The 14,962-nt window shown below is 45.2% G+C and overlaps 2 protein-coding genes across 2 annotated transcripts in view; both read left to right on the top strand.

Moving 5' to 3' along the window:
* Window positions 1-8,582, top strand: part of cfap61 (cilia and flagella associated protein 61) — a gene marked incomplete at its 5' end in the record, with an annotated part of 57,269 nt that extends 48,687 nt beyond the window's left edge. The window contains 4 exons of the mRNA XM_080744812.1: window positions 341-429; window positions 3,141-3,346; window positions 5,890-5,986; window positions 7,698-8,582. Of these exons, the coding sequence (XP_080600938.1) occupies window positions 341-429; window positions 3,141-3,346; window positions 5,890-5,986; window positions 7,698-7,880 (575 nt within the window). The 3' untranslated portion in view covers window positions 7,881-8,582. The remainder of the gene's footprint in view (window positions 1-340; window positions 430-3,140; window positions 3,347-5,889; window positions 5,987-7,697) is intronic.
* A 3,169-nt stretch (window positions 8,583-11,751) lies between these two features.
* insm1a (insulinoma-associated 1a) lies at window positions 11,752-13,179 on the top strand (the record flags this gene model as incomplete). Its single annotated transcript, XM_080744458.1, has 1 exon — window positions 11,752-13,179. The coding sequence occupies one exon, from the start codon at window positions 11,752-11,754 to the stop codon at window positions 13,177-13,179; it is 1,428 nt and encodes a 475-aa protein (XP_080600584.1).
* Between the last annotated feature and the right edge of the window lie 1,783 nt (window positions 13,180-14,962).

The following is a 14,962-nucleotide window of genomic DNA, read 5'->3' on the forward strand; positions in this document are numbered from 1 at the left end:
CTAAATCAACTGTAGATTTAGTCACCTAAAATCTTATGATATTTAGTAGACTAAACTTTTACAAAAAAAGAAACCTTTTCAGGTGACTAAATTATGACAAAAACTAAATTGCATTTTATTCAAAAAGACTATGACTAAAACTAAATCAAGATTTGCTGTCAAAAACAACACTGCAACATACATTATATTTTGTAATCTATTGTTCTTGACAAAACAAAAACTAAGAAAGCACCCTGGGAGGATTTGGCAGCGTAGTCTGTGATTTGCTTTGCTAACGCTGTTAACCACTGTGTCAGATTGTTCAGCATAATTTGACATGGGTTGTTCATTCTGCCCCGAGGTGGGAGACTGCCTGGAGGTTACAACTACCTACACATCACCAAGCCCTCCGTTCCTGATCCAACTGTGGGCCCGTCTTTTATTCAACACGTAAGTGTCCATCATCAAACACGTCATTTATATTTATTCTCTGTCGGGTGAGAACCTCATATGTCCGAAACTGTTACTTTTCAGGATTCAAATTCAAAGGCATCAAAGGTTGCAGATTCAACGCATCGCTTCGCGCCACGTTTCGAGCTTCTGGATATGTAACGTTTGATGCTTTAGTGCTGGTTTTCAACCCTTTTCATATCAAGGACCATTATTTATTCAGCATTTGAGACCCAAAACGTAGAATATTTTGTCGTTCGATAGGATTTTGTACTTGTTTCCATGCTGTATTGATGTATTAGGAGAGATAACAGGTAACCATTGATCAAAATAACAATTCTTCCACATTCTCTAATTGTGTCGATTTCTTGTAAATTAAGTAATTAAGGTGTTTAACAATAACTTAACTCTTGAGAGTGTAAAATGAAACCAAATGGACCCGTACGGGTCACACGTCCATATAAGGGCATTCCCAGATATGGGCTTAATATTGATTACAGGTACATCAGTGATCTCCATATATGGGCATATAAAAGGGACAAGGACAGAATTCATTTGAAAGTGTGGTTGCTGTGATGCGAGTCACACTTGCAAAGGAATTCTTGGCCATATATGGAGAGTGACATTATAATCTATCTATAAATGCGACAAATCTCTGTCTGTTTGTTTGTAATCCGCGTATCTCGAGAACCGTTCGTCCCACCGGCTTCAGATTCGGCACGCGCGTTCTCCGCCGCGGCACGGAGTGCAGTGCCGGGTCTCGACCCGACCCGACGCGCGGTTTTCCCGAACCGGCGCGAAACGTTCGGAATCTCCTTATGCGGGGTTGATTGTTGACATCAGGCTGTTCCGGAGGAAATCGGCGCAAGCTCTGACTCATTGTGACATCACTTCATAAAAGGCTCTGACATCACGTACGCCACATGAGTCAACAAAAAATCTCTGTGAGTGTGTATGTATGTATGTAATCCGCGTATCTCGAGAACCGTTCGTCCCACGGGCACGCGCGTTCTCCATATATGGGCGTTCGTCCCACGGGCACGCGCGTTCTCCATATATGGGCATATATGGGCATAAAATGAATGCCCCCATATATGGGCATAAAATGGATTGCAGACAGACAGATACAGATATCTCCATATATGGACATAAATGGACAGAGGCACGGGGTTGATTGTTGACATCAGGCTGTTCCGGAGGAAATCGGCGCAAGCTCTGACTCATTGTGACATCACTTATGTAATCCGCGTATCTCGAGAACCCTTCTTCCCACCGGCACGCGCGTTCTCCAGATATGGGCATAAAGTCTGACATCAGAGTTTTCCGCAACCGGTACTGTGTGTGCAGAGATCTTCATATATGGGCATAAGTGGACAAAGACAAACAGATGGTCAAAACGGGTCCTATGACAACAGGTATATTGGGGTTTGCATTAAAGGGTGGGGCATTCATGGGGTTTGCATTAAAGGGTGGGGCATTCATTCCCTATTTCAAATTCGGCACGTGCGTTCCCCACCGCAGCAGGTAGTGCAGTGCTCGGCCTCAACCCGACCCGACCCACGATTGTTTGAAAAAGCGACAGAAATCTCATATATGGGCATAAAATGGACGCAGATAAACAGATATCTCCATATATGGCATATATGGGCATACAATGGATGCAGAATCACAAAGATCTCCATATACGGGCATAAAAGGGACACAGACAGACAGATACAGAGATCTCCATATATGGGCATAAAATGGATGCAGATAGACAGATATCTCCATATATGGGCATATATGGGCATAAAATGGACCCAGAACTATAACTGCAGTGATCTCCATATATGGACATAAAATGGACACCGACAGACAGATACAGATATCTCCATATATGGGCAAAAATGGACACAGGCAGACAAATGGTCAAAACGGGTCCTATGAAAACAGGTATAATGGGGTTTGCATTAAAGGGCGGGGCATTCATTCCCTATTTACATTGTTCCGAGTTGGCCAGGTCGCCGACTAGACGCTGGGCCGCCCGAGCTTCTAGTATTATAAAACATACACTTTAGCCCTGTTTTATACCCTACAAGCTAAGGCTGGGCAATATATCGAAAATGTATCGATATTGAGGTATCAACATGCGAGGTATACATATCGACGAAGACGGCTTGAAATGAGGTATTGGTGTACAGTATGTGTCAAATTAATTAACAGACACAATATGCACGCACGTAGCGCCAAAAGAATTGTCCATCTGTAACCAGGTGTGGTTATTTCAATAAAAATGGAAAATGGAAATAAGGCTTTTCATTTGTACTGTGCAGTGTGCATGCATAGATATACTATTCATTATCTGGGTTAGGCAGGCAGTGGACCTAAAGCAGAAACACTTTAAAAACTATGTAATGCAATTGTTTTTACTAATATCGTGAGTAATATCGATATCGAGGTATTCAACAATGTTGTGAAATATCGAAGGTTTTCCTAATATCGCCCAGCCTTAGTACAAGCCGATGTACGAGCTTGTAGATCTGCGAGCTTGTAGATCTGCTGTTTTAAAACATTTTGAACTTACTTTTGGTGCTTTAAGTACATTTTGAACACTTTCATACTTTTACTCAAGTACATTTTGAATTCCAGAATTTAACTTGTAACAGAGCATTTCTATATTGCAGTGTTGATACTTTCAGTAAAATATGTGAGTACTTTTTCCACCACTGCAGAGCACAGACCTTGTGACGGGCCGTGTGGAGACGGGGAACTACTTCCGCCTGCGTCTGAGCCGCTACGACGCCGTGGAGGGCGTCACCTGCCTGTCCCTGAAGCCCCTCCCCGTCTCCAACTACCTGTGTCTGTACGGCAAACACCAGAGGCTGCTCAACCAGTTGTCCTCACGCTACGACCAGGGCCTCGTTCACGACCTCTACAGGTAATGGAGGGAGGGAGGCATGGGAGGGCTTTTGTTGGATATCGTCACTGTCTGGCTAAAACCTCTTAACTCCATTTTTGAGGTTTTTATTTTTTTGGCTATTGAACACCCTTTGCATCTGAGTCTTGGTTAAAATAATGTTGAACCAATGGAAAGTAGTAAAAAGTGCTTGGGACAAAACCTCCTAACTCCACACTTTCTGCCAAACCAACTAACTCCACCCAATTGGCCCTCTCTTTTTCTCATAAATATGTGCTATTTAACACCCTTTACGACTGTGTGTTGGTTAAAATAATTTTGAACCAATGAAAAGTAGTAAAAAGTTCTTTGGTCAAAACCTCCTAACTCGATTTGAGCTCATTTTCCCGAAAATGAACATTTTGGAGTTAGGTGGTTTCAGCAGAGATATATTTTATAATCAATAGTGAATTCGATTTTGATTCAGACTGACAGGAAATGGGGGGAGAGATGGGGAGCGACACGCGGCAAAGGTCGTCCGGATCGGGAATCGAACCGGCGACGCCGCCAGGCATCCATGCCTATGTGGCAATGCCTAAGTGGTATGCGCCTGGACCAGTAGGCCAGTGGGCGCCTGAAAGGCTGGATTTAGCCCCCTGTCTGCGTGATCTGTTTGTGTCTGTTTATTAGTGTGACTTCTCTCCTGTCTGCGTGATGTCTGTGTATCAGTATGACTTCACTCGGGGAGGTGTTGTTTTGTGAAATGACGGAGTTGACCTCCTTCTGGGCTTTCCAAAACGCCGATGATACGAGTGACCCCCAGACATCAGGAGCTGGCCCGCATTGTTCCCCGGGCCCCTAATCTGTTTATGCAGGCCCCCCCCCCCCACACACCATACCCCCTCCCAATCTGTCTTTTCTGCCAGGAGGGGGGAGACAATGGCCTCCCGCAGCCACCCTGCAGAGGCCGGTGGTACGGGGTAAAAAAGGGTGCTTGTCTTAACATTGTCATTGAAGTCCGATTGCCTCACTAAAGGCTCATGTCAGGGCACTGACGGGACGTGACTCTTGAAAAGTCACTCGCCGTTTTTGCTCGGGTGGGGGGTGGCTGTGGGGGGCGGCAGGTGGAGACGCAAAGTTTCACATTCCACCCCAGAATAATAACCCCCATTAAAATATATATTTTTTTCGGTTATTATTATTACTAGAAGGAGCATCTAGTCGGCAACCTGGCCAACTCGGGAACAATGTAAATAAGGAATGAATGCCCGCCCTTTAATGCAAACCCCATTATACCTGTTGTCATACGACCCGTTTTGACCATCTGTTTGCCTGTGTCCATTGATGCCCATATATGGAGATATCTCTCTGTCTGCGTCCATTTTATGCTCATATATGGAGATCCCTGTATCTGCCTGATAGGCGGCCGAGCATCTAGTCGAGGACCGGCCAACTGGGAACGATGTAAAAAAGAAATGAATGCCCCCTCTGTAATGCAAACCCCATTATACCTGTTGTCATACGACCTGTTTTGACCATCTGTTTGCTTGTGGGCCTTTTCCACTGGCGGGGTGCCGGTTCAACTTTCTTGGAACCTTGGTTCGTTCTTGCGAACCGGCTTGTGTTTCCATCAGACTGAACCATGATTTAACCAGAGGAACCAAGGATTTTGTGGTTCCCGACTTCCCGTTCAGAACCAACTTTTACGGTTCGGAACTAACTCCGGTTCTCGGTGGAAAAGCTCACCTCTGGTTCATCCCATAGACGGGAGAAAGAACCCGAACCGGTTCTTTGCCGGTGGAAAAGGCCCTTATGTGTTGCTGAATTCTATGTTTAAAATTAATTGTAGAATGTGGACAAGAGAAGACATTTTCAGGCTATTTTAACATTACATTACGTGAGTGTCTTCGAGAGAAAGGGAGAGAGAGAGAGCATGTTCACGCCGCGTGTTTGGAATTGCCTTCTTCTATTTTTAAAATGAATTGTAGAGAACTGTGGACAATAGCAAAGGCTATCTTTAACATTATACAAGCGTGACACAACTCAACGCTGTTGGACAGGGGTGTTGCACCACATTCTGGGCCCTGGGTACAAGGATTCACTGCGGGCCCCCCATGAATGTTCTTCATAGGGGGAGGGGGTTTAACCCATTTAGACCGGGAACACATTATTTTGTGCTTTAACTATTGAAAAATAGCAGATATACAAGCTCACAGCGCGGCACCGAGTGCCACGCTGTAAGCTTGTAGATCTGCTATTTTTGAAAAATCATATGAACATTTGTGCAAGTCTTATGTTTCAAATCCTTCTAAGGTTTTTTTTTTTTAAACCTATGTTTCTATGTCAGTGGTGCTCACACTTTTTCATGTGAAGGACCCCCAAAATGATAGGTATTTGGCCACAGACCCACATCTCAAAATATTTAGTTCCAGGGACCCCCCAGAAGCAAAATTTGAGTTACAAATGTTCGCTTAAAAAATACATATATTCAAAGATTTGCACACATATTCACGACTTTTTCAAAAATAGCAGATCTACAAGCTACATCCGTTGTAGTGTGATTATGTGTTTGATTTCCCCCGCAGCTTCTTCAGGGAGACATGGTGCATGGCCCTGTACCACGACCGCTTCGCTGACTTTGAGCAGGAAATAAAGCAGATCGTAGAATCTGCTAAAGCACAGGTTTGGCTCTCATCTTTGTCCCCCAGAAACAGTGCTTCCTCAAACCTTTTCATGTCAAGGACCCCCTAATTAATAATATGTATTTGTATCACTGATACCCTCATCTGAAAACATGAGGCACCTGGGACTCCTGTACAAGATCTCTGTGCTTAAAATGTTTCAAAAATCAATTTCTTTCACATTTCTTTTAAAGTTTTTCTTTTATGAGCCGATCTACAAGCTCACAATGTTAAAGCGGTTAAACTGATTTTGACAGATGTAGAAACGCTCATGTCGTGTTTCATGTTGATAACCATGTGACACGGCTGGGCCATCATGAGTTCATCTGATACCTGCATTATCATGCCTTAGTATGGGTCTGTTATCACCGTTGTCACCCCTTAGCTAAGGCTCAGTAGTCTGACTACTGGCTTCCAGGAGCTGCTAGACCCGTTATCACCCTTGGTCTTGTCATTGCAGGTCATTGCAACCCATGTTGCGCTCTTACTGAGGACACTACTGAGACGGAGGCGCTGCCCCCGAAATCTTTGTTTTATTGACCAAACCGTGTCGGAGGCGCGCCGTCTCAGGCGACGATGAACCCTGTGACGCCCTGCCGAGCGATCGGTAGCAAGCGAGTCGCTGGGCGGAGTGGTGTGAACGTCGCCTAAGCCGACTCAGCGCCGTTACCGAGTTATGTGCAGTTATGGACATAATTGTAAATATTAAGCCCCCATAGTTTGCATGGTCCAAGTTAAAACCAAGCAAAAAAAGAAAGCTGCCAGCTGCCTGGTTAGCTCACTCAGTAGCAAGGGTTAGCAGGTAATCCAACGGCCTGGGTTGGATTCCCGCTGAGGGAACAAACAGTAAATTATTCCTCTGAACGTGTGTTGGCGCATGCACATTGAAATGACAAGACTAAGGGTGATAACGGGACTACCAGCTCCTGGGAGCTAGTAGTCAGACTACTGAGCCTTAGCTAAGGGATGATAACAACGGTGATAACAGACCCATACTAAGGGATGACAACGGGGACAACGGGGACATGCATGCATAAATGCATGCATGTCTTATTACTCATATTACTGAGAGATTGTACAATACTTACACCTACAATAATGTCTGGGGATAGATTGTACAATACTTTTAGACCTAAATGTAAATGTCATCAGAGTGTAAATGTCATCACCCCTGACATCACAGTGATGTCAGAGCTTTTTAATACCTCTAAAATGTCAAATTAAACATTGGCCAAATTGTCAAATATTAGAGGCAGAAATTTTGAAAATAGCCGATCTACATGCTCACAACGCCTCGCGTAGATCTACATTACAGGCTCGAAACGCATCGCTTGTAGATCTGCTACTTTTAATGCTTTTGTGTAACGCTGTAGTATGATCAAGTTGGGCGTTAATTTACAAAGAGCATGTAGATCTGCTATTTTCACAATAGAACCGTGTCATACAAAATGTTATGCCTCAGCTCTTAGTGCTCGTAGGGTGGGGAGGGTCCCCAGTGCTTGAAAAGGTTGAGAACCTCTGGTGTAGAGCCCTGAGGAACTCCGCTCAACCATGTACTGTATTTGATTTGAGTGGTTAAGTGGTCACTTTCTGTTTTGCCACTCCATCTCGTTTTAACGAAACAACGCCTCTCTGGTTTCTCTTCAATCCTTGCGTATGTGTGTGTGTGCGTGCGTGCGTGCGTGCGTGCGTGCGTGTGTGTGTGTCTTCAGGGCCGTGGTGGTGGTGGAGGAGCAGGGTCCATGACAACCCTAGATGTGGAGGAGAATCCCAAGCTGTTCCTGCAGCTTTTGGACAGGAGCGGGGGTCTGGCGGCTCTGAGGAGCAGCACCCTCAACTATCTGCAGTACAATAGGAACCACCTGCCCATGTATGGCCTGCCTGGGATGCTGTGACTGACTGACTGACAACACACATTCATACACGCAGCCCCCTGCATGCTGCTGCATTCCACTGGTGTAAAGTAACTAAGTACATTAACTCAAGTACTGTACTTACATTTATTTATTTTTTTGAGCGGTGGTAGACCGCTCCATAGAGTGGCTGTGTGTGTGTGTCTATTAGTATTTCCAATTTTCAGTAGCCTACTTTTACCTCCACTACATCTCAAAGGCAAATATACAGTATATATATTTCTATTAAACTTAAACTCTTTCATTATCATATTACAGTCGTTTTCAATCCTCTGTGGTGTCTTCCGGGTTCAAAGGCAAATATTATACTTCCACTACAATTAATTGAAAACTTTAGTTGCTTTAGTTACTTTGTAGATTTGGATTATTATTACAAAACCACTTCAACCCTTTATACATTTCGGACATTTGAAAATAGCTGATCTACAAGCTCACAATGTGTCATGATGAGACGCATTTTGAGCTTGTAGATCTGCCGTTTTCAAAAGACTTTTAGAAATGTTATACATTTGAGAATTTTGAAATGGGACATTCTGCATAATGAGTACTTTCACATTTTTGGTACTTTACGTACATTTTGAATCCGATACTTTTGTAATTTTACTAAAGTCAAATTTGAATTCCGGACTTTTTACTTGTAAGGGTGCCCTCACACCAAAATACCTATGAGAGTGGAATCCGCGTTCCGCCAATGCATTTCAATGAGAGTGAAGCGGTTTCATGCCAGCAGAGGATTTCTGCAAAATACGCTCCTTTCTCATTGAAATGCATTGGCGGATTCCACTCTAGGTATTTTGGTGTGTGGGCACCCTAACTGAGTACTTCTTTCTACATTGCAGTATTGATACTTTTACTCAAGTTATTTTTCCTCACTGCTGAATTCCACACATCATCAATGGAATGTTAGGCTACTACAAAAAAGAAAGAAATATATGGGGAAGTCTTCTTGAGCTGCAATATTATATTTGAGAAGGTTCTTCTGGGTTCTGTAAAGGGTATTTGTGTGTGTTTGATGTAAATGAACATTAAAAAGTGTATTTTTATTGTCATTCAGTGTGGCTGGGGTTTTGGTTTTGTGTGTGTGAGCTGTGAGAGAGAGAGAGAGAGCGAGAGAGGTGGGCCAATAAAGCCCTATTGAACTGAAAGTAAAAAGAGAGTCCATGCTCTCACCACGCATTAGGAATTGCCTCATTTCTATTTTTAAAATGAATTGCAGAATTGTGGACAATAGCAGACATTTTCACCGGCTATTTTGAGTGCTTTGCACAGATGTGTGACACAACTCAATTTTGCCATGCCAACTGTAACTCATTGTGTAGCCTATTGTTGTAAATGTACACTGTGTAGTGTGTGTGTGTGTGTGTGTGTGTGTGTGTGTGTGTCGCGCGCTGACAATAGTGACTTGGCAGCGTGACCAATAAGACAGGCCTATAGCTCTTTAGATGAAAGTGGATTTGTGAGCCCACATAGGCGGAGGAAGGCTATATTCTACAGCTGTATGTTAATGAGGAGCTCCACTCACTCCCCCACACCCCCCTCCCCTCCCCTGCCCTCAGCACACGCCGTTCCGCTCAACAAATAACCGCACACGCACGCACATATGCCTGGATCTGAATGGAATGGATGGATTTGGATGGATGCGTGTTGTACAAACAATTTTAGCACTCAAGCCTGATTCAGGCTATATACTTCGCCGGACGACGGCGTCGCCAACCCATGTATTCCATTGACACGGTCAATGGAATGGAATTATTGCGCTTCTTCTCGTGTGTGTGTGTGTGTGTGTGTGTGTGTGTGTGTGTGTGTGTGAGTGTGTGTGTGTGTGTGTGTGTGTGTTTTTAAATTGGTCTTTATTGGGGTTGGAATGGGTCATGGAATAAAACGTATAGGCTAGGCCTTTTTTATAGATTTTTTTCCCTTCTTTTTTGGAGGGGGTAACATTTGCAGGCGGGTTGTAAATTAAACACGACCGTTGGAATTCTTTCTAATTCTTCTGTCTAGTGAGTCCATATCGATTAGGCTATAATAGGCCTGCTATCGCCATTGTTTTGGGGGAAATAAAGCAAGTGTAAGCCGCCAGGCCTTTCATGATGATGTATCCATGACACATTCCACAGGCCTTGTAACAATGTGGATAAGAGCATCATGGTCTGATTGCTCCAAACCCGGCTCAAACATGTGGCGTTGAAATTAAAATATTGGCTTTTTACGCACGCACACAATGCCTGCACACTGCTCGCCCGCCCCCCCCCCCCAGATGCCACTTGCTAGACACCCGGCCTAGACTGAATTTAGATAATTCCAGTCATAGGCTACTTCTAAGAGAAGGCACACGGCATATGATGCAGACACACGCACGCACATACACAAATATTAACACATCCCTTGTGAAATGACCCGTATCGGAATTATTAATATTATTGGTCCGACTGTCTTTAACTAAAAGATAATCGTGGTTTGGCCCATTTGGAGGTGCTCCGCTCCGCTTTTGTCCAAAAGAGCACACTGATTACGCACAGCACGCGCCGTCGGTATCTCCAGGCCAGATTGCTGGAGGAGTGGTGGAGGGAGGGGGGGTTCACCGTGCAATTTCCTTTTCAATCACAAGCGGGTGTACAGCTTGCACAAGCGCCACCATTGTAATGCAAAACAGGGAGGGGGGGGGGGGACCTCTCTTGTATTAATTATGTATGCGTAAAATGACTGTTTCATATGTCCGCAGTTAACTGTCACATCCAACACAAACTCTACTATATGGACGGATTTTAACTGTTTCTTCATTTTGTTTCTGCATGTTTGCTGGATATAGGCTTGAGGCTTCTATAGCCTATATTTTTTAGTAGCCTAACAACAAAAATCGAGTGTAGAATATGATAGGCCTACTACTGCCTATTTTGTAGGCCTATAATAACTTACAAAAGCAAATGAGTAGAATTCAGATTTTTGGTGAAATTATGTTGAGAAGTAAGCCTATTTTTGCCTATTCTTAATAAATGAATAAATAAATAAGCATTGCAAAAAGTAGGCCTATATTCTTTTTGTACATTTCCTTTCGTAATTATACAGCTATAACACACGGAGGGATTATTATTATTATTTATTTTTCAAAGATAAATCTCAACCCCCCTCTCCCAGTCAGACACATAAAGCCAGGGCACGTGTAGATCTCTATACAAACCCAGCAGACCGTAAAAATAGGAGGCTAGTGGCGTGTGCCCTGTCTGTGCAGGAAGAGGGCGGGGCGCGCACAGCACACACTAATACAATGCAAGCCTCAGGTATAGGCTACATCTGCGTTGCAATCTGCAAAGTCTCCTGCAGTTATCTATTGTATTATATATTCTTTAATTTTCCCGTAATTATTCCCTTCTTTCTTTCTTTCTTTCTTTCTTTCTTTCTTTCTTGTTCTTTCTTTCTTTCTTTCTTTCCAACATTTTTTTTTTTTTTTTTTTTTTTAACAACAGGGCACCCCCTGTCCCCTCCCTCCCCCTTCTCCACTCTCCATCCATCCATCCACACCTCCCACGCCCACTCCCAAATCCACTGGGGAATCACAGTTCCATCTGATTGGTCGCAGATGAGGCAACAAGAAGAGGGGGGGGCGAGGACAATGTCATCATTTCACCCTTAAAAAGAGTGCCGCTATGTTTGGTGCTGAAAGAAAGCAAAGAGAGGCAAACAGAAGGGTCAATAGATAGGTATACCAAAACAAAACAACACACAAAAACCGCATCCCGATGTATCAGTGAGTGTCTTTGGAAACTGGTGCTCTCTTATTTCTTATGCACCGGCGTTTGTTTTTTGGTTCCAAAGTGCCTTTTTTCCCCCCACCACCGACACTTAAAGCGCAACTATGCCGAGAGGATTTCTGGTGAAAAGAAACAAGAAGCCGAACCCGGTGTCCTACAGGGTGCGTTCAGAGGATGAGGATACAGAGGCATCCCTGCCCTCCTCCACCGCCACCTCTCTGCCGCCCTGCCCGGCCGGACGCAGCGCTCTGGGGCCGCCGGTGGTGCCGCTGTACGCGGCGGCCGCCGCAGCTCCGGAGCGGAACGCTGCTCCGGTGCAGTTCGGCCAGCCGGAGGCGGCGCACCAGGCGCTCTACAGCCCCACGCGGCCCGTCAGCCGCGATCACGACCGCGAGGCCTACCTGAGCCGGCGCTTCAACCTCGGCTCGCCGGTGTCCGCCGAGTCGTTCCCCACGGCGGCCGCGTTCACCGCGCTGGACCATCTCTTCGCCCCCGTGGACCTGAAGATCGGCACCAGCAACAGCAGCCGCACGGGGACGACGAGCGTCGCCGCCGCTCCGAGGGGCAGCCAGGGAGGCACCAAGAGGTCCGCCGACACCGAGCGCAAAGGCAAGCCGCCCTCCAAGAAAACCAAAGCTATCCGGAAACTGCACTTTGAGGACGACGTCACCACGTCTCCGGTTCTCGGGCTGAAAATCAAAGAGGCGCCGGTGGACCAGAAGCCCCCCGGCAGAGCCCTGCCGTCCGCCGGAGGAGAGAACAACAGCAACAGCATCCCGCTCGGGGAGTTCGTGTGCCAGCTGTGCAGGGAGGCGTACGCCGACCCGCTGGCGCTGGCGCAGCACAAGTGTTCCAGGATCGTGCGCGTCGAGTACCGCTGCCCCGAGTGCGACAAGGTGTTCAGCTGCCCGGCCAACCTGGCCTCGCACAGGCGGTGGCACAAACCAAAGCCCCAGCAGCAGAGCGTGGACACCACGGATCATAACAATAACAGCCACAACAAAGGGACTGATAATAACGCTAAGGACGAAGGGAAGGAGGGCAGCGACAGGGACACTCCCAGCCCCGGGCCCTCGGACTCCGGCTCCGAGGAGGGACTCTACGACTGCGGCCACTGCGGGAAAAGGTTTAAGCGACACGCGTACTTGAGGAAGCACGTCTCCTCGCAGCACAAAGCAGCAGCAGCAGCAGCCGGCGACCAGGACCAGCGCGACCCCCGAGCCGGCGATCGGTCAACAACACCGGCCGACAACAGCGCCGGCGCACCGTTAAACCTGAGTTCCTCCTCATCCTCCTCCTCCTCGCCGCCCTGCCGCCACCCGTGTCCCGTGTGCGGGGAGAACTTCTCCAACCGCGCGAGCCAGGAGAGGCACGTGCGCCTCCTGCACGCCTCCTCGCAGGCGTTCCCGTGCAAGTACTGCCCGGCGGTGTTCTACAGCTCGCCGGGACTCACCAGGCACATCAACAAGTGCCACCCGTCCGAGAACAGACAGGTGATCCTGCTGCAGATGCCGCTGCGCCCGGCCTGCTGAGCGGGACGTCAGCGCCGCGGTTCCCCTTTTCCTCGCTCCGTGCCTTTACCTGCAGTGTTTCTCAAACTTCTAAATTTCAGGGTCTCCCCTTAACTCTGACAGTGTACAAATGGAACCAAATGGACCCTGACGGGTCCATTTGGTTCCATTTGTACACTGTCAGAGTTACAGACTTGTTAGCTCTGGTCCATAGCGTTAGAACTCCACTAACGCTATGGACCAGAGCTACAGACTTGTATGGGTCCATTAGACCCCCTAAAAGATAAAGGAACCCACAGATTCCCTGGAATCCACTTTGAGAACCACTGCTTTACCTTGAAACCTGTGCGTCGTGTGCGTATTTTGCGTAAAGGCGCATTCACTGGAAAGGTCGAGTCCAGTCCACCCTTTTGTATGGAGCAAAAAGGGATGGTAAATGCACCGTAAAAATCCAGAGTGTTTGTTTAACTCTGAGAGTGTATACATACAGGGTCGCAAAGAAAGGGTTCCATTTATAGGCTCTCAAAGTTAAATACTCTTTTACCCAGGATTTTACTCTGTTAGAACTTGCAAGTCATCATTCAAACATAACTGGTGTAGTTTTCGAACGGGAATGAAGCGCTGTAGACTGTTGGTTTATTTTTCTATAGCCTCTGCACAAGTGCTATTAGCTTCTAGACCTAAGAAAAAGCCACATCCTAGACTACTTAGCATGTAGCCTATACTGTTTGTCAAGACATTTGCCTTGAATTCACAGGCTGGAAATGTTATCTTATCACTTTGATTAGCTTTAAGATAGCTTGTGAATCTGTGACCATTATACATTTAGCTTTGCCTAGCAATTTAAAGTTAAGACTAGAGTAGCCAGTAATGCCTTTTGGACTAGAACCACTGTATACTGTTGTAAAACTGCCTTAAAAGGATAAGTTAAACTATACGGTTTGTTTTTTGATGACTTAGCCTATTTAACCTGCTGGATATTATATTATACTTTTTTTAAACGAAACCCTACTACTGTATTACCACTATATATCTAAACCCCTATGACCATTTTCTATTTATTTATTTATTAATTAAATTATTTGTGTAAATTATTTACTCAGTGTGATCAACTCATGTGATTCATTACTGTGTTTTTCATGATGTAGCCAAAACTGTTTCATGATGTGTTAACTTATTATAACATAGAAGGAAGATTGCTTCTGAGAATGGTGTGTGTGTGTAAGTGACATAGCAATCAATGAAGTGGAATTATTTTTTTTATTTAAACGCAATCATCCATTTTTATTCTTTTATTTCTTTGTAACTCTTAGCTCTTATGGCTTTGGATTTATTTGCAGTATTTTTGCTAAATGTCCAAACAATAAAAACCAAAACTTGAAAACAAAGACTGTATTGTTGCTTCGACTTTTAGAGATCTTTGGCATTTGAAATATTTACATAGAACACCCCATGTGAGCTTGTAGATCTGATATTTTCGGTGAAGAGATTTGGTATACACTGACCAAGTTCAAAGCCAACTCTGGTAAAGTTATTGCAGCACTATTTTAATGAATACATTTTAATTTGTTCCAATCTGTTATATGCAGAGTATGTTAATACAATATATCGTCACTGTCGGGCAGAAACCTCGTATCTCCAAGTTTCAAATGTGTATGTTTTTTCACAAAGTAAAGCCCTGCTTCATCACACAAGGCCGTCGCACAAAAGTAGTGAAAACAGCAGATCTACAAGCACACAACACCTCGCGGTGCGAGGCGTTGTAGATCGGCTGTTTTCACTAGTTTAACTCATTTTTAAAATG

Source organism: Nannobrachium achirus (assembly GCF_963921795.1).
Source record: "Nannobrachium achirus genome assembly, chromosome: 16".
Lineage (NCBI taxonomy): Eukaryota > Metazoa > Chordata > Actinopteri > Myctophiformes > Myctophidae > Nannobrachium > Nannobrachium achirus.